At 41.1% G+C, this 27,908-nt stretch overlaps 1 protein-coding gene across 1 annotated transcript; it reads right to left on the reverse strand.

Moving 5' to 3' along the window:
• Nucleotides 1–27,659, reverse strand: Epdr1 (ependymin related 1). Its single transcript, XM_036188350.1, has 3 exons — nt 27,136–27,659; nt 2,751–2,959; nt 1–1,655 (listed from the first exon to the last, which is right to left on the reverse strand). The coding sequence occupies exons 1-3, from the start codon at nt 27,411–27,413 to the stop codon at nt 1,459–1,461; spliced, it is 684 nt and encodes a 227-aa protein (XP_036044243.1). The 5' UTR covers nt 27,414–27,659; the 3' UTR covers nt 1–1,458.
• Nucleotides 27,660–27,908: the final 249 nt, after the last annotated feature.

Below are 27,908 nucleotides of genomic sequence, written 5' to 3' on the forward strand. Positions count from 1 at the left end.
GAGAGGATAACGAATCTGGTTTTTATTATGGGAAGTATTTTATTTACTTATTACAGAAGAGTGTTAACTTCCTTATAATTGAGTTCATCCATATTTATTACTGAAACAAACACATCAAAGAATTTATGAGATGTCATTAAATTTGTTTAAATGTATAGATAAATTATAATATAGATTTTTTTTCAGCCTAAAGCAAGCATCACACATTTCTCTTGATAAATAAAGATGATACATGGCCAAATGAAACACGGACATGGTGATAGAAGACTCTATAACAACAAGTTGTATTAATGGAAGTCTCCATAGCAATCAGAAAACCCAACCCTGCTTAATAGATGAGGAAACTGGACACCAACAGAGCTGGTGAGCTCCACTCTACAAATATTGAGGGCACTGATTACGCGCCAGGCACTTGCTTGGTGCTGGAGATACTACAGTAAACAGAACATGGTACCCGTACTAAAGGGACTCTTAGCCAGGACAGTGGAGGGCAGAAACCCTCACACAGCATAATGAGTCTTGTGAGCCAGGCATGCCAAGCTGCAAGGTGCAATGAATGCAGGTGTGGGAGCAGTTTGCAGAGGTCACATATGAGCTGACCTTAGAAGCGTGTGCAAAAGTCATATTGACACAGCTGTAGTGAAATAGAGTTCCAGGGAAGTCAAGGCAAAGGCTAGCCTAGTGCATTTAATACTTAAAGGAGTTAAGAGTAGAAGAGAATTCTAGTCCTGACTTAGGGGCCTCCCAATTCAGTGCTGTTTTAGAAGCTTGTCTGCCCGCTAGAAAATGCAGGAAGGGTCATCTCCCTAATCAATACTCTAGCACAGAAAGCAGCACACACAAGGCTCTCACTTCATCTCACACGTAAACACTAAGATGGTCTGAGCCTCCTACTTAAAACTTGCTTTTCCCTTCAGAGGAATCATTACTTCCTATTATAAACTTCCACTTCCTCGCAGAATATCCATTGGGCCATGCCACCAAATTCAGGTCTGGAAGGAATCTTAAAGGGTCATTTTGCAGTAGCTAAAGGCAGGAGTGGGGCCTGTGGGAACTGTTGCCACTCTGGTGCAGACAAGCAAGGAGAGAACTGAACTAAATCATTCTTCATTTTATTATCACCTTCAGTTCTTAATGGCAATAATAAAATGTCCTTCCCTGCAGGGGCACACTCCTTGTACCCACCCTCACCCCTTCCTACTCCACATGGACTACACACCTGCACACAGAAAGGACGGCCCCAAACAGGCATTAGAAGTGTGCAGAGTCCCTACCAGCCAGTTGAGGCTGACACGAGTTCTCCGTTGAAAACAGAGCTGAGCAGCCAGAGTCAGATGTACAAGAAAACCCACATCAGGGTTTATCCTCCTAAAATTATTTTTATTTCCACTGAAGAGCTGCATCGATTTCCAGACAGGGTCACTAAGGGCCAAGATGGTCGCTTCTTTCCTGGCAAGTTCACCAGGAGCAGTCTTCACTCATCTTCTCTGGCTGTGCTGTCTGGCATGTACTCGGTGGGGTGAACACAGAGGGGTCCTTAATGCCTAGCTGCACATCAAAAAACCGTGTGGACAGGACCATGGTGTAATTCCTGATGAAAGTCTCCTGGACTGGATAACAATCCTTGGCTGTATAAACACCGATCCAGGTTTCATCTAGAGAGGAAAAAAGTTGACCTTTTCAGAGAGAAGATAGGCAAAATTCCTGTACATTTTTTTTGTGTGTGTGGTAAAATATAACTGGCATGAAAGGTACCATTTAACTTTGTAAGGATGCATTTTGGAGGCATTCACATTGTTTTACAATTATCACCACTTTGCAACTTTCCCAAACTAAAAACTCTTACATGTTCAATGGTTTCCCATCTTCCTCTCCTCCAATGCCTTGCATCTAGCATGCTCTTGACTGTCTGATAGATAGATTTGGGTACTTCATACACATGATATTTATCATTTGTGACTGGATTATTTCCTTTAACATAATGGCCTCAAGATTTATTTGTTTTACTACCGATGCCAGAATTCAGACCCCTTCCTTTCAAAGGATGAAAATTACTCTACTGTAGTGATACATCACATTTTGTTTATCCACTTATCTGCTGATGGTATCTGGGTTATTTTCAACAGTTTGATGCCAGGAATGAAGCCACTATAAATAGAGGTGCACAAATAACTGAGTCTCTGTAAACATTCTTTTGAGTATGTATTCAGAGTTGTATGTCTGGACCATATGACAATTTCATGCTTAATGTTTTGGTTAAATTCAATACAGTTTCTCACAGACTAAATGTCTACTCTTCATGTTGTAAAACAAGCTCAGAATTAAAAGGAATAGTTTTATATCAAAGCAGACCTGTTTGCATTTAGAATAATAGAGCGGGTCTGGACACTGTCGTGTTAGAAAGTGATGGAGGAAGGAAATGTTGGCACCTAATTCAGGAGCATTCTTGGAAAGAATTCCTTTCAGGTCACAGTCCTCATGGAGATCATAAAAAGTCTACAGTAAAGGGTGAGTCCATAAGATCCAAAGTGACAGAGACATGCAAGTGACACTGGGAGATGGATGTGTTTCAAGACCCACTAAGATAGCAGTTATACATAGTTGCAAAATACACAAGGGTGCTTACATGGGCTTTAAGATTCATCTAAGCATGTAAGTTTCCCTAACAACTCCCTTCCCTAAGGGGCTTAAAGACAATATTCCCCAGCATACACCCTGAGATGCAACACATGAATCCTCTCCATCCTTACAGGATCTGGCTGTCTTTCTGTCGGACCACTCCTGGACAGTGATCTGCTCCTGAGGTCCCCCAATGGAGTACTGATCTTCAAAGGTAGAATTCTGGGGAATGTCGAGAGGGTCCCATGGTTCTGTCAAGGAGATCTTTGCACACTGTTTGGTAGCTTGTTCAATCTGAAACATTACTCCATCCTTATAGAGCAAAATGTATTCAAATAATCTGAAATGTGGATTAAAAGAAAATAGTTAAGAGCTTTTACGTTAAAATCATCATGTCTTTCATCAGCATAGAGCCCAAAGACCTTTGATAAAAGTTATCATGTAAATTACTTTAAAATTGTTGAAAATCATTTGTTCTTTACAGGAGACTTTATTCACACCAAACAACCCAACCATGGAAAAAATAAAATTTAGAATTAAACTTGACTGTTCATGAGGTGAATCCTTATCAGTGAACAACTAAATGCTAGACCCCAGGCTTAGGGTACTGACATGAGGAGGATATGTGGGTTTCACAGCTGGCTTAAGATAATTTGTTAAGAGGGACAAAGGTAGACTTCCCTTTGTTTGGGATCCTGTAGCATTAAATTAAGGAATTACAGAAGTATCCGTAAAGACAGAACTCACAGCAGACATGGAGACAGAGCACTTGCACCCTACTGCCTGGGTAACCTTCTTGAGCGATTTGCTCTGTTGACAGAAGGCACTCTGTGTGTAGCCTGAAGAGCCTAGGACAGCAAGGACAAAAGGCGAGGAACCTCCAGAGTAAATGACTCATAAAGCAAGCTTGCCAACATGGATTCGCAATCTCCTTTAATGACGTCATGCACTGGAGGTGCATGGTGAAATGAAGGTATCCTGAGTCTAACATCTATGTCCGAGCCAGAAGTCTCTTGGGATACTGTATTGAACTTCTTAAGGCTAAGCAAGCTTGGTACTTCATAAAGCCTCTGGACCACGATCAGTTCAAAACTCAGGCCACTGGTGCTACTGGGGCAGAATGGGAAGTGAAGCCACAACCTTAAAGAATGCTTTTCAAAAGTGAAAAGAGATTGCCAGCTATGGGCTGGGAGTAGAACTAAGTGGCAGCGTACATGCCTGACATGGGTTCAGTCCCAGCACCACAAGGAAAATGGGCAGCCAACCAATGATCTCTGCTGAATGAGCCCGAGGCTCTGCAAAACATGCTCATATAGGATGCATGCTCTCTATGCAAAGTCTGTATATAAAACTCTTTTCTACACAATAAAGCATTATCAATAATGACATCTATTTTTTCAAAACAGGGTCACTATTAGTATTACACTTTGAGTTTCTATGGAGTGGTATAGAAATAGCATCATGATTTCATTTTATATATTTACAAATATCCTGCTGATTCTGGGCCACATGTATCCCAGAAAAGCTATGAGCCAGCTTACAAAGGTAAAACAAACAATGAATGAAAAGATTACATGCATTTAAAGGTAGGAGTCAATGTGGGAAGAAAATATGCATTTATAAGATTCTGTTTATAAAGAGAGCCAATGCTGAGCTAGAGAGATGGTTCAGTGGTCAAAGTGTTTGTTATATAAGCATGAGGACTGGGTTTTGGACGTCCAGCATACAAATAAAGATGGGCACGATGATGGATTCCTGAAACTCCAGCACTGCGTGATGTAGACAAGAGAGGTGGCTCTCTGAAACTCATTGGCCAGCCAGCATAGCCAAGTCAACCAGGTTCAGGTTCAGGTCAGTGACAAGACCTGGTCTCAAAACTACGTGAAAAGTGGCTAAAGAAAGGCACCCAGGGTCTACCTCTGGCCTCTACATGTATGAACACACCCACCCACATGCACACATGCACATACTTACACTAACAAATACATACACCACATATTTACCTCATACCATACACATAAACATTGTTTTAAAATGGAGCTAATCTCTTATGATAACATAGAATGGTTAGCTTTTTGAAGTGTGGGGTTGAAATGCCAGTATTATTTCACAATCAGTTAAGTCTCCAACACAATAGAGCCTGAACATTCATTGAATAAATTTAGAAACATCAACAACAATTTTGAGAGCACAGTCCATGACTAAATCCAAGAACCTTTGCCCATAAGCAAATCCTAATCTATGGTGCTTTTAATGACAAGTTGGCCACCCAAGAAACACTCTGCTGTGCACCCTCAGAGATATACAACTGAATTATTTTTCCCAACTGTTAGCATCATTCCATGCTTTTCCCAGGTCTGTAGTGTTCATGCAGTGGCAACTTATATCCATTTTGGGAGGGATGCCTTCTTAAGACCTCTGCCAGCAACCCCCAAATCCACCGTAGCATCTATATTTCCCATGGAAACCTTGCCACCCTCGCCAGGCTTACTGGCCCACATGAGAACATGTATCTAGTGTGCCATATTCAGACTGCTCCGGAAGTGTAGAATGGGGACTGGATGCCTACTGGTCAGTGTCTCTGTGTAACTGATCTGTCATGTGAGGTGACTTCCACCATGTGAGACAAGAAAGATTGAAGAATAAAGCTTCCCCAAAGAGAGAGACCTTCTTCCTGTGTGACTTGTGTTTTATTCTTTCCTGTTCTGCCTTCTCATTGGCTCTAAGCCCAGCCACATGACTTCCTCATCACTGCCTGTCTATACAGACCTCCAGGTCTCTATGGGTGGTACTGAGATTAAAGGCTCGGGTCACCAGTCTTGGCTGTGTCCTTGAACACACAGAGACTCTGCCAGCCATGTGATCAGATTAAGGGTAAGGGCATGTGCTACCACCGCCAGACTTCTGGTTAATGGCTCACTTTTACCTCTGATCTCCAGGCAAATTTATTTATTAATATACAAATAAAATCACATTTCAGCACAAATAAAATATCACCATAAGCTAGGTAGTTAGTTAGTTAGTTAGTTAGTTAGTTAGTTAGTTTGTAAGTACAAGTCCAAGTTCCTACAGAAGTCAGCGGACAACTTGCTGGAATTGGTTCTCTCCTCCACCTTTTTAGGTTCAAGTGTGAAAAAGCCAAGTGATCAGGCCTGGTGGCAAATGCCTTTACCTGTTGTTATATCTGGGTAGCCTTCACCAGCAATTTTAAATAAAATCATTCCCCAAATCAACTATTTTTTTATGGGTTGGTATAAGACTAACAGCAGGATAAATGACACCTGCCTGTGTTGTCTAATCTGTGCAGGACAGCACTGCTCTCAAGGCTCCGTATACTAAGTGTACATGTACTGTCTCCTGCTTAGCTGATGAGATAAGAATTCCTTCCAGCCAGTGTCTGCTCACACTGACCCCATCCACCTTTGAATGCTTGATGACTTTCTGAGGTAGCAGGGATCCCAGGCTCACTGTGGGCTCTCCTGGTCAGACTTGCTGCGAAGCAATCTAAAAATCAGTGTGGGGCAATAAATGCCATTGCTGGGGTGGCCTTTCAGGTATTAGAGCTTCTTATATTTATAAAATCATAAATACATATTGCTCATTCCAGTTGAAATTTAAAATTGTAGATTTTCATTATTACTTTTACATTTATCTATATTTAAATAAAAAATCATGTTTCCAAAATTATTAAGAAAACCATTTTAAGAATAAAAATGTGGGATAAAGTTGAAATGTCAACACAGGAATTTTGTCCTTGGACTGGAGGTTTTAGGGGCTTGAAATCAATACTGTGCTAAAATGTGCACATAGAATAAGCCGACTCCCTGTGTGGTTACGCTTTCAGATTAATAATCATTAGTTTCCTTTGTCCTAAACTTAGGAACTCTACACTCTTCTCCTTTGGTTTCATTTTATTATTTAAACTTGATAAAATGTCATGTTTTGAAACTGAAAATGCTTTAGAGAAGCATACTGAGGGGAATCTCTCCGCTTCTCCGGTCTCTCCGCTTCTCATCCCTTACGGATAACACTTTTCATCAGCTTCCATCTTATTTTTCTGGTTCATTCCCATTCTTACATGGACAAATCACCACAACAAATAACTTCGTTTTCTGCTGTTTAGGTGATGCAACGTCATCTGAAAGAGAACATTCGGGTCAGCAGGAAAGACCATCTGTGGTTGTTTTAAACAGATTTCTCTCCCGTAGACTGCGCTGTTCTATACTTTCAGCAGTAACACATGAGTGCCTGCTTTCTTTACAGTCTTGCCAGCAGAGGATGCTGCCAGACTTGTATTTGTGCCCATCTGATAAGTCAGTTAGGGAATCAGAATCCCAAGGCTATGCTTTAAGAATTTTTGTTTGTTTGTTTGTTTAAGATTTATTATGTATACAGTGTTCTGTCTGCAGGCCAGAAGAAGGCACCAGATCTCATTACAGATGGCCGTGAGCCACCACGTAGTTGCTGGGAATTGAACTCAGGACCTCAGGAAGAGCAGCCAGTGCTCTTAACCGCTGAGCCATCTCTCCAACCCCCAAGGCTATGCCTTAGACCTTAAAAAAAAGTATAATGTCCTTACAAAAGATGACACAACCTTAAGTGTAATGCTTGAGAAAACTTACACAGTTCATGTTCTAGGAGCTCATACCCAGATCAAGGCCTCACACTACAGAAGGCAGGCTCCTCATCTTCCCAGGCTCTGCCCTTCTGATGAGTGGGTTGGTTTTAATTCGTGCAGAGCAGTTAAACAAATTTACACCTGCCAAAGCAACATCTCAATTTATTTTCTTGTGAAAAACAGCTATCTACTATCAAGTTTGGGGATGTTTTATCTCCAGTTTTCTGTTTGTCTGTTTATTTATTTGCCTTCTATGTCTAAGTTATAGATATTATTGCCTATAGTTTTACAATGGAAAGAATTTTTACAATTAAAATTAAATTTCTTTTATTGCTTCTGAATTTTTTCCATGCCTAAAAAACTATCCCTGACCTCATGTTTATAAAGGGATGACTCCATGCTGTTTTTACTTCAAACCAAATTGCAGTTTATTTTTATACATGATATAATATCTAAAAAACTAATTTTATTATATTATAGCTGCTCCAACAGCACTGTTGAACAGTCCATCTTTCCTTAGTGATGTGAGACTGACCAGCATGTACTCAGTCTGTACCTGGATCCATTCAGGACTCTTCTATACGGCTGGATTGCATGTCTGTTCACCAGAACCACATTGGTTTATTTAGAAAAACTCACAGTAGGTGTCAGCTACTGTTTTCTTCTTTGTCAGAGTTTTACTGGATATTTGGGATCTAACATTTTTTCCCAAATGAAGTCAAGAATTAAATGTTAGCTAATATCAACCAACCCTGAGCTTCTGGCATGTTTATCTTGCATGAGTTAAATGTATAGCTTATTGTTAAAAGAATAATATCCTTACCATGCAAAGTCACTCTATCCTTCCAAATATGTATTCCCACTTTTGAATTTTATGATTTAGTAATATTAAATTTTTTTTCCTAACAAGTTTCTCACATTTCTTTTAATTCCTTTTTATCTTCTGTTTCTAGAATAATAAATGGTATCTTCCCTTGCCTATTAGTTTATAGCAGATCATATATATATGAAGATTACAGGTGTTTTTGTTTGTTTTTTCAAGACAGGGTTTCTCTGTGTAACAGTTCTGGCTTCCTGAAACTCACTCTGTAGATCAGACTGGCCTTGAACTCACAGAGATTCACCTGCCTCTGCCTCCCGAGTGTGGGAGATTAAAGACATATGCAACCACTGCCCTACTAAGATTACAAGTTTTTATTGTTAAGTTTATACTCAGCCATCTTACTGAATTCTCTTATTGCTTGAATTCAGTTTTGATTTTTATTTTCAAAGCTGACTGCATCCATTTCCTTGAAAAATATGTTTCTTCATTTCTCTTTCCTAATGCTCATCCTCCAAGCATTTTCTCTGGTTATACTGGCTATAAAGCAACATCATTAAATAGAGTAGAAGTATCCTTCCTTGTCCTAGCTAAGTGGGAGAAAGATTACAGCCCCCCAAATACATGAGTTTTATTCATCATAGTAAGAAAGTGTCATTATTTCCTACAAAATATTTTCTATCAATCATGTTTATTGAACTTAATCAACTGCCTTTCCACCAGATTAATAATATTTTTATGTGCATCTTGCCTTAAATGTGTTGAGATTTCCAAAAAAGAAACTATTTTTGCATCTCTCTGATAAATGTCTCTTGATTATGCTTTATTTTTTATGTACTATTGGGCTCTATTTGCTAGTTAGGAATTTTTATCAACAGTAATACAATATTCATAATGAAAATCACAATACTTTTAACAGATTCCCATTTTTCTTGTGTATATGTGTCATGAGCTGGTTCTCAATTCACTGTCATTTGAATGATTGCCATAGTTCTGTTGATATCAATGTTGCTAGCTACACTTTGGAGGTTATTATTTGTTTTACCTTCTTGTATTAAATACCTCTAATGTAAATGTACAGGGATTGCTCGATCATAGAAACATCCCCTTTTATGGGATATTATTGCTTCCTCCAAATAGGTCTTAGAGTTTTGAACTGGATGTGGAGGCTTATAGATGTCTCTGCACCCAAGTGTGTGTTACAAGGTTACCCTATTATGAGGAGGGAGAAAACTCGCTAATGTTTTACTTTGGTGTAAAGCTTTTGAACAAAGACCCAGCATTTACTAGCCCTGGGTTGTCTGGTTACAATTTTAGTCTCTTCATTTCTAATATCTGAGCGTTCCAAAAATTTGAATTTCCAAGTGCTTTTATGAAGATATTGGAAACGATGGGTATTAAATGGTTGTACAATTGTGAGCCATCATTGCTCTGATGGGAAAATATCGTCAGATTTGTGTATACTGTCACCAGCTAATATCCAACAAGGAAATCATTATCTAACCTGTACAGGTAAAATAACTTATAATGTGGCAAAAAGGGGGTTTAATTGGCGTAGGTGAAATGGAGAGATGGAAAAACCACTCTTGACTGCTACAGCAAATAACTTCATAAGAACTACAATAAGCATTTCTCCTTCCCCTCATCTTCCTCTCAAACCAGAAGCCGAGGGAATCATATAACTTATTTGTAGATGCCTTTTGGGTTCTGGCCTTGCAGACACTAGGGAAAGTCTACAGAGAAAGGAATACTGGCTATTTCTCTCAGGAAAAAAAAAATAGGAGAGTGCTTTCCTATTCTACTTTATGTACATCTTATCTTTGTATGTAGTTGGATACAGACCTGGTGCTTGTAAATCAATGTGCCAGCTGGCAACTCTGAGACAACATTCTAGAAGGGGCATAGCAACAGACAGGAAAGCTTAGGGCTTTGAAGAACCTTTTGCATGAAACCTAGAAACATGTGTCACAAATACATCTCAGGCGTTCTGAACTGCAAATCTCTCTTGGTGTCAGCTTTCCTGAAACCTGCTTATCATCACTATTGGGGTAGTTAAAAACCCTGTATCACAAACACTGTATATGGACCCTTACAAAAGTTGTATGAGAGTCTTCCCTTGCAGAATAAGCAAGGCCCAAGGACTTAGATAATCTTAGAATCTAAAATATTGAAGTCCAGCCTGAGAGGGAGTTAATCTAACTAGCTACTGCTTGAATATATAAAAAGGAAATTATGTTCTGGCTTCATTTGGGGTATTCAGGAGAAATAGAAAAGGCCTCAAGTGGAGCCTACAGATTGGCAAGTTCAGCTGACTGACTGTCACTAGCATTTTTATCTTTAAAAACATATTAAAATATGTGTCTTTCAGTAGCTGCTCCCATCAGCTGCTGGAGAAAGCCTCTCTGACAATGATTGGGCTAGACCCTGATCTTATGAGTATGGCAGAATATCATTAAGAATGATTTCACTGACTTTTTTATTTTGTCAGTTGTGTTTGGTTCTTCCCTAGGTCTCCGAGCCATCCAGCTTCCAGATCCTGGCCATCTAGGCAGTATCAGGTATGGTCTCCTTCTTGTGGTACAGGCCTCAGGTGAGACCAGTTGAACACTTCCACAAACTCTGAGCCAGCAGTACATCTTGCAGGCAGGGTAGGTTGTGGGTCATAGATTTTGTTGCTGGGTTGGTGTTCCATTCCCATTACTGGAAGTCTAGCCTGGTTACAGAAGAAGGCTTGGTTCAGGCTCTTTATTCTCTATTACTAGAAGTCCTCACCAGGGCCAACCTCATAGGTTCCAAGATGTTTCCACTGCACTAGATTTCCTAAATGCCCACCTATTTAATTTGTTTCTCCCTGTACTATCTCCCTCCCTCCCCAACCTGATATCTCCTGTTCTTATTCCCTCTGTACCCAGTCTATCCACAAAATAATCTGTAGAAAATCTATTCTATTTCCCGTTCCTATGGAGATATATGCATCCAACCTAAATCTCTCCTCTTTCTAATTTCTCTGGCCCTACAGCCAAACATTAGGCAGCATTCAAGGAGCCCTACAAAAGTTGGAAAGGATGGATTGTAGAAGCAAGAGGTTTTGAGGACACCAGAAGATCATGGCCCACAGAATCAACTAAGCAGGGCTCACAGGGGCTCACAGAGACTAAAGTGGCAACCACAGAGCCTACATGGGTCTGCACTAGGTCCTGTTGTGGGATATTTGTACACTGTGTGAAGATATACTGCTGTGATTGGTTTAATAAAGAGCTGAAAGGTCAATAGCTAGGCAAGAGGTATAGGTGAGACCTCCAAGCATAGAAAGGAAATAGGAGGAGTTAACTGAGGTGCAGAGGAGATGCCAACAAGACATGAAGGGAGTTGGACATACAGAATGAAAGGTTAAAAAACTACAGGGTTTTCAGAAAGGGGTTAATTTAAATTAAAAGAGTTAGTTAGGAACAAGCTTAAGATATAGGCCAACCTTTCATAATTAACAATAAGTCTCTATGTCATTATTTGGGAGCTGGCTGGTGGGACAGAAAGACCCCTTTCAAGGTCCTCTGCATACATGCTGTGGTTTAGCTTGGGCATTTTTGTTGGACTCCTTCTAATGGGAGTGGGAATGTCTCTGACTCTTTTGCCTGCTTATGAAATTTTTTCCCTCCTACTGGCTTGCCTTATTGAGCCTTAATATGAGGGTCTGTGCCTAGTCTTATCGCATCTTATTATGCCAAGTTTGGCTGTCATCACTGGGGGCTCTGTTCATTTCTGAAGGGAAATTGGAGAGCCATGGATCTTGGGGAGAGGGGATGTCAAAGGGAACTCAGAGAAGGGGAGGCTGTGGTCAGGATGTATTGTATGAGAGAAGAATAAGTAAACAAACAAACAAACAAAATTTTTAAATGTGAGTTTTAGATTAAAACTTAGTAGCGGTAAAACAAAGATGACTAGACTGCTACTCACAACTCCAGGGAGGCTACCTAGAAAACAGAACCCTAAGAAAGACACAGGGATTGCCCAATGACAGAGAAATGGATGAGATTTACATGAACAACCTGGACGTGAGTGGGGGTAATGAAGGGCAAGAGAGCTTAGGGGAGCAAGAGATCCCAGCAGATCAAGAACAGAGAGGGAGAAGAAGGAATAACAGACCACAATAAATGAAGACCACATGAGAACAGGAAGAAGCAAAATGCTAGAGAGCTCCCCAGAAATCTACAGTGATACTTCCACTGTAGACTACTGGCAATGGTCGAGAGAAAGCCCAAACTGACCTACTCTGGTGATAGGATGGCCAAACACCCTAACTGTCATGCTAGAAATCTCATCCAATGACTGATGGGATCAGATACAGAGATCCTCGGCCAGGCCCCAGGTGGAGCTCCAGGAGTCCAATTGTCGAGAAAGAGAAGGGATTGTATGAGAGAGAATTGCTGAGACCAAGATTGGAAAAAGCACAGGGACAAATAGCCAAATGAATGGAAGCACATGAACTATGAACCAAAGGCTGTGGAGCCCCCAGCTGGACCAGGCCCTCTGGATAAGTGAGACAATTGAATAGCTTGAACTGTTTGGGAGGCATCCAGGCAGTGGGACCCGGACCTGTCCTTAGTGCATGAGCTGGCTGTTTAGAACCTTGGGCTTACACAGGGACACTTTGCTCAGCCTGGAAGGAGGGGACTGGACCTGCCTGTACTGAATCCACCAGGTTTAAATGAATCCCCAGGGGAGTCTTGGTCCTGGAGGAGATGGGAATGGAAGGAAGGGAATGGTGGGGAAGGCGGGGGCGGGAGGGGGGAGGACGGGAACCCATGGCTGATATGTAAAATTAAAACACAAATATCTGTATGAAAAATAAAATTTGAAATAAAATTAAAAAAAACAAAATAACAACAACAACAAAAACCAAAACCAACCAAACAAAAAAAAAATTAGTAGAGAATACCAAAATCAGGATTAGACTCAAAGTCTGCTCATCTTTCAGACTTACTCTCATCCTCTAATGCTATGCCCCACTCTAGCCTCCACAAGGGAAGCAGTGATTCCTCATCTACCCAGAAGGATGTGACCCTCTCAGACACACTACATTATAGACAGGGGAGTGCATTGATATTATATTTTAATTACAAAAGGACTTTGGCTTTTATGGAAGACATTGGTCAAATCTTGGATATGTTTAACTTGCAATACAATAGATTAGTAATCTGACTCTCAGGAGGAAAGTCTGAGCTACGGCCATTTGCATTCTGGCATACACGAAGTGTGAGTCACAGCCTACAGTAATTACGAGATACAAAAGAGAAAACACTTGCAAAATTCACTGTGGACTCTCGGCCAACCACGTATAAATATAACTAAAAGAAAATCAGATTACTTAAGAATGCAGTCTGAGGTAAAGTTAAATCAAAGTATAATTTATGTGTGTAATGTAAGAATCCATAGGTGACAGACCTTCAGTTCTTGGATGCTAGTTCAAAAGAGAAAAAAAAAATGCTCAAGAAATGGAAGCGATTTCTCTTCCAGAATTTTAGCTTGATGGATACTGGCAACACGTATGACTATTCTTTCATCTGGTGGGAGACAAGGCATTTTTTTCCTTGAGGCAATAGTTCAAGCTAGTTACAGACACTCAGAGGAATGGCCTCATTAGTACTGAGAAGCCTACACTGCCATGAGGCATGGTGTTTTCTATAGTTATGGCCTGAGGTGGAGTAGGAAAGAGTTTGAGGCTAGGCGTGCAGTCAGCCCTGCACTTTTAAGTCGGTAAGTGACCTTTCCCATCAGGCTGAAGTAGAAAATCACACACAAACTTTAATAGAACGTTTAATGAAACACTTTTTCAAAAAAAGTCAAGATAAAAATGCAGTGGTGTGAGTGTAAACCAATCCAGAGAAGAGGAAGAAGAAGCAAAAGATGATTATGATGATGATGATGATGATGAGGAGGAGGAGGAGGAGGAGAAGGAGGAGGAGGATAATGAGGACATTTAGAGAGTATTGTTTAGGTAACAGAAATTTAAAAATGAATAAATGGATGAAAACGTTGAAGACAAAATAATAAACTTTAAAATGCATGCAAGAGAATCAAAATATAAGTAGAGAGACTATTCAAGGAACAGGAGGGAAACAAGATTAGACCTCTAGAAATAGTAGATTGAGAGACAGGGAGGGTAGCTCACTGTCTCTCATACTCAAGTACTTGGGTTCAATCAAGAAAACTGCAAAAATTTTAATTTGAAAGAGAAATGAGATTTAAAATTTTTATAGTGGTAGATATAACCTAGACATCAAATTCAAGAATAAAGTGGTAGATATAACCTAGACATCAAATTCAAGAATAAAGTGGTAGATATAACCTAGACATCAAATTCAAGAATGAAGGGGAAAAAAACAAAATGTGGGAAGAGGAAAACATTAAACTAAACTCTGGGCTAGAGAGATGGCTCAGTTGGTGAAATGTTTGCTGGGCAAGAATGAGGACCAGGGTTTAATTCCCAGCCCCTGCCCTAAAAACCTGAGACCAACAGAGTGTTTGTAATCCCAATGCTGGGGAACATAGGGGGATCCCTAAAACTTTCCAGGCAGGCAACCTAGGTATAGTGGAGAGATCCAGGTACAATGGCAAATGGACACTGCCTCAAAAATAAGGAATAAGAAAGGAAGGAAGGAAGGAAGGGAGAGAGGGAGGGAGTAAGGCAGGCGAGAGATCAAGGAAAAATCCCAATGTTGACCTCTACCTAGCCTCTATGTGTGTCCATCCACAAGCATACACATACACACACACACACACACACACACACACACACACACACACACACACCACAAAACTGGACTAAAATTAATTTGGTATAAGACTTTGCTTCTAGAGCTGCATATGCCATAAAAATATTTTAGCAAAAATATCTATATGTAACAGCTTTCCTGAAAGTCAATTTAATAAATTGTTGAAAACTTTACAAATGTGCAAGTCCATTCCTATTGTTTTCATATACAGGAACTTCCCAATATAAAATTTAAAATAGTTAATATATATTGCATGAAAATGTAAGGTTACATATTTTACTGTCAATTATAATAGTTAAAAACAGAAGGTAAGGAAATGTGGTGGTTCCATGATAAGGAATTACCTAAGTAAATTATTTTCTGTCTTTAGCTAGTGGTTGATTATCATTTTGTAGCACTGGAAACATGAATAATGACTTTTTAAATTCAAAAATTGCACTGCATATTTTCATTTTACTTTTTTGTAACAGAGCTGGGGATTGAACATATGTAATATAGACTTTCTAAACTGAAGTAGACCTTACCCTACATTTTCACTTTTAAAATGTGAATACAAGAAAAGAAAAAACTGGGAAGCACATGTGTCAGGGTTGTGAATTCTGATTGAAGTATTATGAATGAATGAACCTCATTTTATTTGTTTTCACTGTTGTCTAGATTTTTTCTGTCATGAATACATATAATGCAATAATACAAAAGTCATAAAACGGTACATATCATGTATATATTATTATCACATTTGTACTTGGCACATATTTATTGAAACTTACTCTTTGTCCAGAACTTCTTAGTGCAAGGGACCCAATACTATATCAGACCAAACATGTACCCTCTCACTTCAGAGAAGACAGATATCACAAAGGCCAGGCACTTAACTGACAAGACAATTACAGAGCAGAACAGTAGCCTGAGGAAAGAAGCATGTGATGTGATGGAGAGGGTCTGGTGGGGAGGGTTGTGATGGGCGATTACAGAAGGCCTCGGTGAGCATATGACTGTCTGAATTCTGAAACAAGGAGGAGCGAGAACCTCCAAGATGACAGAATCGTACTAGCCGGCTTCAGTGAGCTTGTACATGTACTACAACTGAAAAGCAGCCAATGGTGACATATTATGCAATACAGGATGAATCCTGTGTGTGTTGTAAAAATCTCCTCAGATATTCAGGTGGCACAGTAGTAAATGTGCTACATGAGAAATATTGGACAATTTTCATTATTGTCTTTCTATTCATCTGTTTTAGATATCCTTCTATCATGAGCATATAGAGTTACTATCACCCATTTCCTCACTGACTGGTTCAAATGATTTTAGTCCGGTTCTACTTAAAACTCTAGAGACATAGCAGAATGATGCAGAAATCCAGGACCTTCAGCTGAGACAAGGCTGATGAGGTAACAACAAAAATAATAAACAGTATTTTAGGTAATGGCAAATACCTTGACTGTGTAAGGCACTGAGGTGGGTATATGAGGATGCTGAGAAAGGAGGCAAAACATTGGAGAGTGGAGTCATTCTGGAGGGAAAAGACTTTCTAGGTAAGTGTGAATGACCAATACAAGTTCCAAACAGATTAACCCACTGAGGCCATGGGCTGGCAATGAAAGCAAAGAGATAAGATGTGGAAGGTCAAGGAGTAGATCCCACATAGACACCTGTGAATAGGGGCATTGAATCTAAGGCAGATGGGGTTGCCCAACACAGCATTTATCTGAACACAATCACTTAGGTTACGATGCTTGAAAATAGACCAAAGAGGCCAGAGCAAAAGTATGGGTATAACATGATGGTATTACAAAAAACAGGTAAGAGACAGGAATGGTTGAGACTAGGATAATAGAGAAGGTGTGATCAGATTTTGGGTATCTTTTGAAATAATAATCAGTTGGATTTATAACATGTCCCTTTGGCAAGTAGGTGAGATTGAAGAAAAGGATGACTGTGTGGCTTTACGCTGACCAGCCAGAGCTGCTGTGCCTAAGACAGAGGGAGAACTTTAGTTTATATGTGTTTCTTTTGTTTAGATTTGGTTTTGGTTAGTTTGATTATATGCAGAGGAAACACTCATCTTAGAGATGCTGAGTTCAGAAAGACATAGATTTCAGAGGCAGACATCAACTAGGTAGCTGGATCCATGAGTAGAGAGATTGGGGGAGATCTCTGGACAGGAACTAAAAACTTGGGCAACCCTTATGAAGAGGTGACAATTAAAACCATGGCTTACATGGCATCCCCAAGACACTTCAGAAAAAAGGAAAGGGATGGAATGTCCACCCTTCCATCTCTAACAGTACAGACAGCAAGAAGAGCAGAGCAGACTAAGGAGGTGAAAAGGGGCAGAGGAGGAGGCAGAGTCTGGGGAGATGGCTGGGTAGGAAAAGTGTTCACCCTGCAAGCATGAGAACCTGGGTTTGGGTCTGAACACCCACATAAAATCTGGCCATGGTGTCATACTGGGCACACAATGTGTTGAAGAGGCACATCTAAGAGGCAGGTGGGTGCTAAGTAGGAGACTCAGGGCTGATGAAAGAAGAGGTGAAAGGGGTTTCCTGCCCAGCGCATTCTCCATGGAGCTGTGTGACAACAGTTTGATTGCAATGGTCTGAGAGAGCCTAGTAGGACAGAGATTGGACTTCGTATGAGATGTGCTCTAAAGAGAAGGGGGAGGGGAGGTTTTAACTGTTATTCTTCAAGAGACTTTTTTTTTACCTTGAAGATAAGTAAAATAAAAATTTGCAAAGGGAGGAAAGGGGGGCTTATAATGAATTCGGAAAACTTTTCCAGGAAAAATAAACTGCTAATTGATGGCATATTTTCAGATCTTTGGAAATGTGGCCCTTGACCACCTTCTTTGTGGTCAGAATTATGAAGGAACAGCTCACGGTTGTTGGAAAGATGTTTTCAGAACAGCATGGTGACCACCTCTGACTTCCATTCGTAAGTTAGTCCTGATTTAGAGTCTCCTTTGCCTGACTATTCCTTTTACTCACTGCATATTTCTATTTCTCCATCTTTGAACTCTAAGGTCTCTAGACCCTCTTGAAGCAAACTTCAGTTCTTTTAAGAAAGTATCTTTTTAAAAAAAAAAAACATCAACATTGGAAATCTACACGGTTTATACTGTGAGACTCAAGAAGCCACAAGCAGTCCTTTTTCCTGAGTCAACAAAACAAAACACCATCTGTAGCCATCAGAGATAAAGAGGTGGAGCACAGGCCAAGAGAGGTCATACCCAAGCCTTAAAGTCAAGTCAAGACTTCTTAAAATGCATGTTGAACAAGGTTCATGTCAGTCTACCTCCCTAAGACAGACACTCTCTGTGGGCCTGCAATTATCATGGCAGGTTGATAAATTTAAGAGAAAACAAATATCCAGGGAAAATGTAATTTGCCTTTCTTTTTCCTCTGCTTGGACAATACAGACTAATACCTTTGAAGAGGAGGTCCAAGAGTAGATTTCTGCAAGGATGTTGTGAGGGATTGGGCCTCAATTTGGAGAGGGAACACCCTAGCTGCACAATTAGTCTTCAATGCATCTGAGGATGAGGTCTTCTTCATTCACCATGTAGGAAGGGAGCCACAAACTGTGTTGAATTGGAAATGGAAAGGGCCCATTGATGTACCTTCATGGATAAGGACTGGAAATTTAGAGACAACGATTTAAATAAGAGCATATCTGCAGATGAGTGCATGAGAGTGTGACTGTGCATGTGTGTGTTTATGTGAGGTGTGTATGTATGTGTGAGTATGTTAAGACTCGTTTGTTTGTTTTTTTTTTCCACTGAGCAAGCCTGGTAGCCGTACTACCTGAGAGCAACGAGAACAACTAGATTACAGATTTGGACTTCTAAGTATTTTTCTCCAGGATCAGTAACCAGGACTTCTTGAGAACAGTTTATTCCAGGGAAAATACAGATGACTGTGGAATATCTTACTGTGCCTCAAAAGAATCAAAAATGTTCTAAAGAATATCAAAGCCAACTGGAAGAGGCTCCTCTGGCAAACTGGGAAAGCAAAACAAACAGGGAATACAATGAGGTCTTTGAGTCTTACTGAAAGAAATAGTAAGTTTAGAGTTTGATGAAGAATTATAATGAACAAGATGCAAAAGCATCTTCCCATAAAGTCACTCATCAATTATAAAGCAAAAAAGGTGTCACTTCATGATGATGCAATGTGACAGGCAACATTATGCAATTAGAGTGATCACACAGGTGCAGTATAAACAGTGTTAGTTTTGAGACACTGAGTAACTTGAATATAAATATGAGGCAACATAGGAACAGTGAACAAAACACCAGGACAGTCATCTTTAAACATACCAGCTTTGAGGAAGACCGTGGGGGATTGTTCTAGACGGAAAGGGATCAGAGACTCAGTCCCTCGATACTATGCTGAAACTTAAACTGTATTATTTTGCTGTAAATAGTACATAAAAGTTAACCAACAAAACCTGGAGATACCTGGGTTTCAGATGGTAAAATTGAGCTAGTGTTGACTTTCTGGTGGTTGTATTGAAGATACAGAGAAGGTACTTGCCTGTGGGAAACATACAGTGGAGTGTCTAAAGATTATGAGCATATTTGGTTGCCAATGAACTCCCCAATAGTTTAGGGATTAAAAGAAAAACCTTTCTGTACAATAAATATAAGTAGGAGATAATTTCAAAGTAAAGTGAGATGATGTGTTTGGGAAAAAATCAGTATCTTCATTCTCAAACACACAAGAATTGATCTTGAAGGAGCTTTCCTATAGGTGATACTGTTCAATTCTTATGACAATGGAGTAGCAGTGCAAAGAAGAGGCTTCTGAGCTCAGTGCCAAAGGACTGAATGCCCGCCTTTTCTTTTGTTCATGAGGACAAGCTTAAGTGAAAAGAAGGAGGAGAGAAAGAAGCTTAAATTTGCACAAAAGGACAGGGTGTAGAAAATCTTTAGAATCTATACAAGTTTTCCACAACATGGTAGAAGCAGTCAACTTGATGTAACAGAAACATCAATATGCTTTCATGATATTGGCAATCCTACATCTTCTAAACAAAAATACTTAGAAACTAGCCATTATTGAAATTAAATGATTCACACTTCATGGCTGTCTAACATCATTCCCCCATAGATTCTAATACATCCAGTTAGTGTCATTTTACAACAGAGACGATAAAGGCTATTCTGTTCTCCAGGAACAATTAAGACAGACAGACATAAATCAATCACAACTTGAATGAGAATCCATTTGCTACCCCATCTGTGACTTACTGACATACTTTTCATCACTTATAAATAAAAATTTCTGATGGAACATATTAGATCAATCCCTGAACAGTCTATTAAAATATGGTATCTATGCATGTTCATTCATTGCCTCTCTGCCCTCCATGTGTATGTAGCTTCATTAATCCCAACACTGAAGCCACTGTTGTAAGCAACAGTATTTTATTGATGCCCTGCAAGATTCATTCATGTCTACTTTGCTTCTTCTACCTAAAGATTGCCATATTGACTGAATTACAAAAATAGCCTGTTTTTCTTTCAGCCTTTCCACGATAATCCCCATGAGTTTAATCCACTAATCAGAAGAAAAAGTTGGAACCAGAAAACAAAATAGTATCAATTACTAATATTTCCCATTCTTGGTTCAGGCTTGTCTTATCTGAAGCTCATAAAGTATTTTAATCTTTTCCATCATCTCAAGGAACAGAGATCCTGGAAAATCCTAGTCATTCCCCGGTAACTATCACTGTGATTTTCCATAACTATCTGGATGGGGAAGAAGGCTCTTAAGAAGTTGATCCAATTCTAAATTTATGTCTCAACCTACTAGTAAATACAAGGAGACAACCATCCATATTTTCTTCAAATAACATCTGGTTGCTTGGCTATAATGTTGTTATTCAAAACCATTTTGAGTTTGTACCAACAAATCTACATTTAATGAATCTAAAATGTATTTATGCATTAAACATTCTTTTCTGCACCTGACTTAGCCCTTAGAGATATGACTGTGAGAGAGAACTCAGCCAAAAACTTGGGAAGAAATAGAATGCAACTGCCTCCTGCAAGCCATATTGTGAAACCACTGTGCATGGTGGTATAAAGACAGAGAAATGGGGATATATGATGAGGACCTGAAATCTAGGCCAGCAAGACTGGGCTGTGGCCTACAAGTACAGTGTACTTCTGAAATCCACTAACTAGTTATGAAGTTATGAAGGAAAGAGACTTCCTGACTCGGGCTTAAATGGTGTCAATCTGTGTTCTGTTCATGGTGGAAGGAGTCCAGACTGGCAGGAGGGGTAACAGAGAGAACCAAGGAGGCATCACAACTGTGAAAATAAATGCACTGTTTCCCTGTCAACCTCATCCGTATCTTAGTTGGAATTTGAGCTGCTAAGATAAAACACCATGACCAAATGCAAGATGAGGAGGCAAGGATTTATTCCAGCTTACTGCTTGTAGTCCATCATCCAGGGAAGTGAGGGCAGGAACTCAGGGCAGGAACATGGGAGCAAGAAGTGGAGCAGAGACCATGGAATGAATGCTGCTTAGAGGCTTGCACCCCTGTGGCTTGCTCAGTCTGCTGTCTTGTTCCACCCAGGACTGCCTGCCCAGGGGTAGGCTGAGTCCTCCTCTATCAATGATTAAATTGAGAGAATGTCCCACAGACTTCCCCACAGGCCAATTTGGGGGGGCATTTTATTAACTGGGTTTTCCTCTTCTCAAATGACTTTAGCTTGGGTCAAGTTGAGAAAACTACAACTGACCTTTGTTAACCTGACACACCAACACACCACTATTCAACTACAACCTTACTCATTTGTCCCCAAGATGTCAATAAGCTTAACATCATAATATAAAATATTCCATTCCAAATTTTAAAAGTCCCATAGGCTTCAAAAATGCATGCAATTAAGAAGGTTGGTCTCCTTAAAATATTTAAAAACTCAAAGTTCCAAGCCTTTCTAAAAATACCTTGCCTCTAAAATTCCAAACTCTCTTGACTATGGGCTCCTTTAAAAAAAAAAAAAAAAAAAAGGATGTGGGGGACTTATTTCAGAAAGGAGAAGCCAGGGCACAGTTACAGGAGATTAAAGCAAAACCAAAGTCCAATAGCATAAAAAGTTCCTTGTGAACATGATTTCCTGGGCTCTTCCAAGGGCTCCATATCTCCACCTCTGCCATTGTCAGCCTGCACAGCCTATCTCATAGATTCAGGCTACCTTCACTCAACAGCTGCTGCTGTTGCTGGAGGCCACCCCCATGGTACTTATATCTCTAAAATACTGCTGCAAGTGGGCTGCACCTTCACCAAGAGAACCTCTTCAAGGACTCTGACCTTGCCGCATGGTGACAAGCCTCAATTTTTCTCCGTGATCCCTCTAATCCTAGAGATTCTACTATAACTGGGGCTGAACCTTCAGCAGTGGCTTCTTCTGACCTTTCACAGTGCTGGGACTTAATGAACTGCTCTCCATGACCTCTTTATGCCTTCACAACTGGTAAAACCTGAGAAACTTTATACATTACCAAGTTAGGCGGCCAGCATGAGATAAAACCTTGGCCTCCCCCTGGACCACTGCTTCTGTGTGCAGAACTCAAGGAAACACTTTCCAGGAAAATTTACCTCAAAGATGCCAGTCTCTTCTTAATTATAGCTGATTCTTCAGCCTCAGCTGACCAGAATCAATTGTACCAGCAAAACAAAGGTTTCACTTCAGTTGTTACTAATTCAAAATACTCAACAGCCATAGAGTCTTTAAGGGACTCTCAAACTTTCCTCTAAAACATGCACAAGCCAGGCCTCCATTGTCTATACCCTTCTCCACATTATGTTCTCAGTTCCCACAGTAGCTCATTAAGCTCCAACCATCTGATAGTTCTTCTATCCCAAAGTTCAAATACCGCCATAACCCTCCCAAAAACAGATGGTCAGGTTTGTCCCAGCAATACCTACCTCCTAGTATACATTTCTATCTTAGTTAAGGTTTCTCTTGCTGCTATAAAACAGCATGACCAAAAGCAACTTGAGGAGGAAAGGACTGTTTGATCTTACATTTCCATCATCAAAGTCAGGGTAAGAACTCAAGGAAGAGACCTGAAAGCAGGAACTCACGCAGCAGACATGAAAGAGATTGATTATTGGCTTGCTCCCCACGGTTTTCTCAACCCAACTTATTACACCACCCAAGATCACCTGCCCAGGCATGGTACTGCCCCCAGGGAGTTTGGACACTCCCACATCAATCATCAGTCAAGGGAAGGATGCCTCACAGGTCAGTTGGGTGGGGGAATGTTCCCTGTTGAGTTTCCCTCTTCCCAAATGATATCAGCTTGTTTCAAGTGGACAAAAAACTAGCCCACATGACCTGATAATTGTTAAATATTATTCTGGGATGAAACATTTATTTGTGGTGAAAAACTCACTGTTGTGCATAAAAACTGAGCCTAGAACAATCACCAGGCTTTTGTTCATTTATTTGATCCAACTCTGCTCACCACTTCCTGATCATAATTCGGCTCCTCTCATGGTTCTGAATACAAGGAGAGAATGATCTAGTCTGTCTCTGTGGATTTGAAACGACTGGTCTTCGTGCCAGCTATAAAACTTATTGAAATACAGTTTAGCAATTGAGTCTGTGTACTGAGTCAGTTCCCAGAGGGAGGATGCTTGTTTGTGCTGCTAAATCAAATGTATAAGTTCAGAAGGGCTGGCAGTGAGTCTCTAGCATATGGAGAATTAAATTCACCAAGATGATGACAGCGGGTGGTGAGCAAACCAACTATGATCACTTACTACACACCTTCTCAGTGCTATGAAATGAGACAATGTACTATGTGTTTTATATATTTTAGCTCATTGAATAATCACAGCCCTCTAATAAATTAGTTGCCATAAGTGTCTCCATTTTGTAAAAGAATAAACTGAGTCCCATAAAGCTACAGTAATTTACAAAAGCTCACTTATGGAAACCAGATTCAGGCCTAGGGCTATCTGACTACATAGCCAAATTTCTTAAAGAGTGAAAAACACTCCTTGAGTAAGAATGAATGTGGTGGTATTGTGCACTCTAATACACTTATGTGGGGTCAGAGGCAGAACAGCCACAATATTAAACATAGACAATAGGCAGTGATAGCACACACCTTTAATCCTAGCATTCCAGAGGCAGAAATCCCTCTGGATCTCTGTGAATTCAAGGCCACACTGCAAACAGCCGGGTATGGTGACACACACCTTTAATCCGAAGAAGAGAGCCTTTAATCCCAGGGAGTGATGGTAGAAAGGAAAGATATATAAGGCGTGAAGACAAGAAACTAGAAGCATTTGGCTGGTTAAGCTTTTAGGCTTTGGAGCAGCAGTTCAGCTGAGATTCATTTGGATGAGGACACAGAGGCTTCCAGTCTGAAGAAACAGGGTCAGCTGAGGAACTGGCTTGTTCTGCTTCTTTGATCTTCCAGCATTCACCCCAATACCTGGCTCTGAGTTTGATTTTATTAATAAGACTCTTTAAGATTCCTGCTACAAATGAACCCTCATCTTCTCCTGGTCACACTGCTTAGCATCAGCAGTGAACTCTGCCCATTCCAGCCCATGTTCATCATGTCTACTCACCAACAGACAACCATTGCACAGTCTCCATAAATACACTTAAAGAGTAGCGTCCCACCCTCACTCTGTGTGGAGAGAGCAATCCCTGTTCCGTGCCGCCAGTACAGTTGGTTCCAGGTGCCAATAGTGGCAGCTTGCCTGACTCCTCCCTTTTCCTTCACACCCTGCAGTACCTCTTATGTCTTAGATATCACCCCCTCTTTAACACTTCCCTAATGCAGCCACTTGTCCAGTGTTCCCTATGTCTGAAGCCACTATGAAACTCTTGAGTTTTTGCTTCCACACTCACTCACTGTTACTCTAGTGTTTGTGAACCTCCTCAGGATGAATCTCTTTCACACATTCAGTGATCTTTATGCCACCTATGATGACATTCCGTTGTTCAAACTCCTTCAGCATGACCTCTCCCCACACCTCTTGCCTTCATCTCTCAGAGTGATTAGGCTGCTAGCCTCAAAATATACTTAGCCCTGCTTGTAAACTCTCAGAGAACAACATACATATTAAGCCCAGAGTATACATATATTTGTGGCCCCTGACAAAATAGTTTCTGTATGTCACCCTGGTGGATTTACTTACGTTTTGGGGGACCATTAAACTGGAATATCACTTTCTCCAGGAAGCCCTGGTTACATGCCATCATAGCTGTATTCATCAAACCTCTGCTAATCAGTCCTTCATCTTACCACACAAAGATAATTTATGAGACTCTACCCTCAGACTATTACCTCCTTTAAAATCAAGACCCATTCCATTGATAACTGACACAGTGTCTGCCATGAACAAAAGCTTACTGGATGAAGAGTGGATGAAGGAATATGAACCTAGTAAGTTGTAGATGTCAGAATCCATGCAGCTGTCTTAAGCCTGGATTGTGAGACAGAAGGAAAGTCTGTCAAGCTCCCTAGGTCTTAGTGTCTCTATGTGAAATGGAAATCATAAAATCTACCCTGTGATGTTGGGACGTCTAAACATATAAAACATGCCAAGTTTCAGCACTAGTACATGATATAACACACTCAAATGATGGATATCATTATGTCCCTCAAGACCCAATAAAAAACATTCATTGTTCTTGAAAGTCTTTGCACATGCTCTGAATCTTCCACAAAGACACTGATGTGTCAGGCCTTCCGGGCACTGATGTAAAGCTGAGGAGGACTGGATCTAGAGTCTCTGTGGATAGCAAAATCCATGGATGTTCCTGTCCTTGATTAAAAAAAAAAATGCATGCAGCTTACAAATACCCTTTCAGATATTCTTGGTTGTTTATAATAATGAATATAATACAAATGTTACACAAGTCAGTCTCAAATTGTTTAAAGAACAATGATAAGGAAAATAGTATGTATATGCTCAGTACACATAATAGGATTTCACATATATTTTGTCCACAATTGATTGAATCCTCAAAAGTAGAATCCAAGAGTAAGGTGGGTCTCCTTCCTGCATTTGGTAATATGTTCTTGTACTCTAAGTAGACAGTCTGGAAGGTTTTGCCTTTTCCATACTTTAGCCAAGAAGCCCAACACTTCAGTGGCAAATGCTTCTTGGTGAAATGGTTTTACCAACCTTTGTTTTGTGCTAGACACTAATGGTTCCCATTTACCACCAATGTTGCTGCCCACTGCAGCCTTACACCGTGACCATTCATCATACTTCCCTGTGGCACACATGCCATGAAGAGACGCCAGCATGACCACATGAAGCACACTGGGAGATGGCCGAGGCCAGGGGCAGGGAGACAGGTGGTGATCCTAAATTAGAAACCGGGTCTTAAAGGGTACCAGAAAGAAGGTGGCACCCCTGAAAAAGTGTATCCTCTGTCATCACAAAATGGAAAGCTACACTGACTACCATGTGTTTGTTTGTGTGCATGTGTACATGTGTGTATGTGAGCATGTGTATGAGCATGTGTGTGATAACATGCCCTCCCATTTTGCAAGTGGTGTGGTCATTAAAAATAGGGAACAACTAAAAAAACTGACAGGAGAAGAGGATAGGTAACAGGAGGATTCAGGTGACAATACTAACATGAGTTCCAAGGTGGCGGTACATGTACGTTAGTGGAAGCTTTAAGGTCACATTACACGTGCTCTAGTAGGAGTTTTAACCAGTTTTCCAAAAGAAAAAAATCTTCAAGGTTAAAAAAAACATGTTAATATTATAATGAAGTAATGAGTTTTTGTGTGACTTTTAAAAATCATTTCCACACTCCTTTTACAGTGTTGTCCTACGAGCCACATGGACAGGAAGCAGAGAACTGACTTGGTAAGTTGTCCTCTGGCCTCCACCACACACACACACACACACACACACACACACACTTACTTTTTTTTTTAAATTGTAAACAAAATTGTTGGAGAATATTTTGAGTCTCTCTTGTAGGTGACTTCTAGAAGAAAAACACGCCCTAGGCTGCAGGGGGCTCCAGGTGCCAGGAGCCTGACTCAGCAGTGACAACTTGGGGCTAACTTGGACTCAGGTTATTCTATCTTGCCCTTGGTGAGTCCTTTCTTTGCCTGCCTCTGCCTTGCTGGGCAGACCACGCCGCCCCCAAGAGCCCCTGTAAAGTTCTTAGGAGTGGGGGTGGGGGTGGGGGTGGGGAGGGGCCAGGAGCGGCTGGAGGTCTAGCTGGGGTGCCAAGCACCTTGGCCTGGCGTTCCCCTGGCCGCCTTCATGCCCTTCCGTGCCGCCTACCTCTTGCAGGGGATCAGCGCCTTCCTCTCGTCCAGCACCCGCACGCGCTGGTTGAGCCCATCATAGGACAGCAGGGCGCGGCTGTTGTGCCCGCTGCTCTGCTGGTACAGAACCTGGCGTCCCTCCCACTGCTGGGGCGCCTGGCATGGCTGCGGGGTCCCCGGTGAGCCCGCTGTCCCCAGGCCGCACAGGCCGCACAGAGCCCAAACCCAGAGGCCACCCAGCATCCAGGCGCCCCGAGGCCCCCTGACCACCCGGCGGGGAGCATGCGCGTGCATTGCGATACGCCGCCGGGGATCAGCCGAGCCCAAGAGGGTGCCGAGGCCGGGCGTGGGCGCGCAGCGCGTTCTCTCCACCCTGGGCCGAAGGTGAGCTCCCAAACCCCCCGAAGCTCCGACGCTTTGGCCACTCCCGCTTTTCCCTTCTAGGGGCTCGGGACGCGGGCCTGGGAGAGCCGGGTGAATCGCCCAGGAGCGCTTTCTGCCCTAGCGGCTGCTTACTAAAGCTTATTTTCACTGCTCTCTGCTGCCAACAGGAAACGCAGCGGCAGTGATGCCACTAGCATCCTGAAGGGCAGGGCATCTCGATTTAAAGAGTTTGGGGCGGAGAAGCAGGAATGTGCTGAGAAGTGACACATTTCTCCAAGATGTGCAGCATTCAACCCACAACCCCTCAGTAGGGCGGTTTTAAGGGGTCCAGCGGGGAAGCAAAGGTGCAATAGTTTCTCTGGCTGCTGTGACTTGTTTCTTGGCAAAATTGTGACCTTGTTTTTT

Source organism: Onychomys torridus, chromosome 5 (genome assembly GCF_903995425.1).
Source record: "Onychomys torridus chromosome 5, mOncTor1.1, whole genome shotgun sequence".
Lineage (NCBI taxonomy): Eukaryota > Metazoa > Chordata > Mammalia > Rodentia > Cricetidae > Onychomys > Onychomys torridus.

Excerpts from the sequence above, each read along its gene's own strand:
- Epdr1 (XM_036188350.1), bottom strand. The coding sequence starts at position 27,413 with ATGCACGCGCATGCTCCCCGCCGGGTGGTCAGGGGGCCTCGGGGCGCC. Across the intron at positions 2,960-27,135 it reads GCGCTGATCCCCTGCAAGAG|ATTATTTGAATACATTTTGC; the intron begins GTAGGCGGCACG and ends TCCACATTTCAG. Across the intron at positions 1,656-2,750 it reads CAGAAAGACAGCCAGATCCT|ATGAAACCTGGATCGGTGTT; the intron begins GTAAGGATGGAG and ends TTTCCTCTCTAG.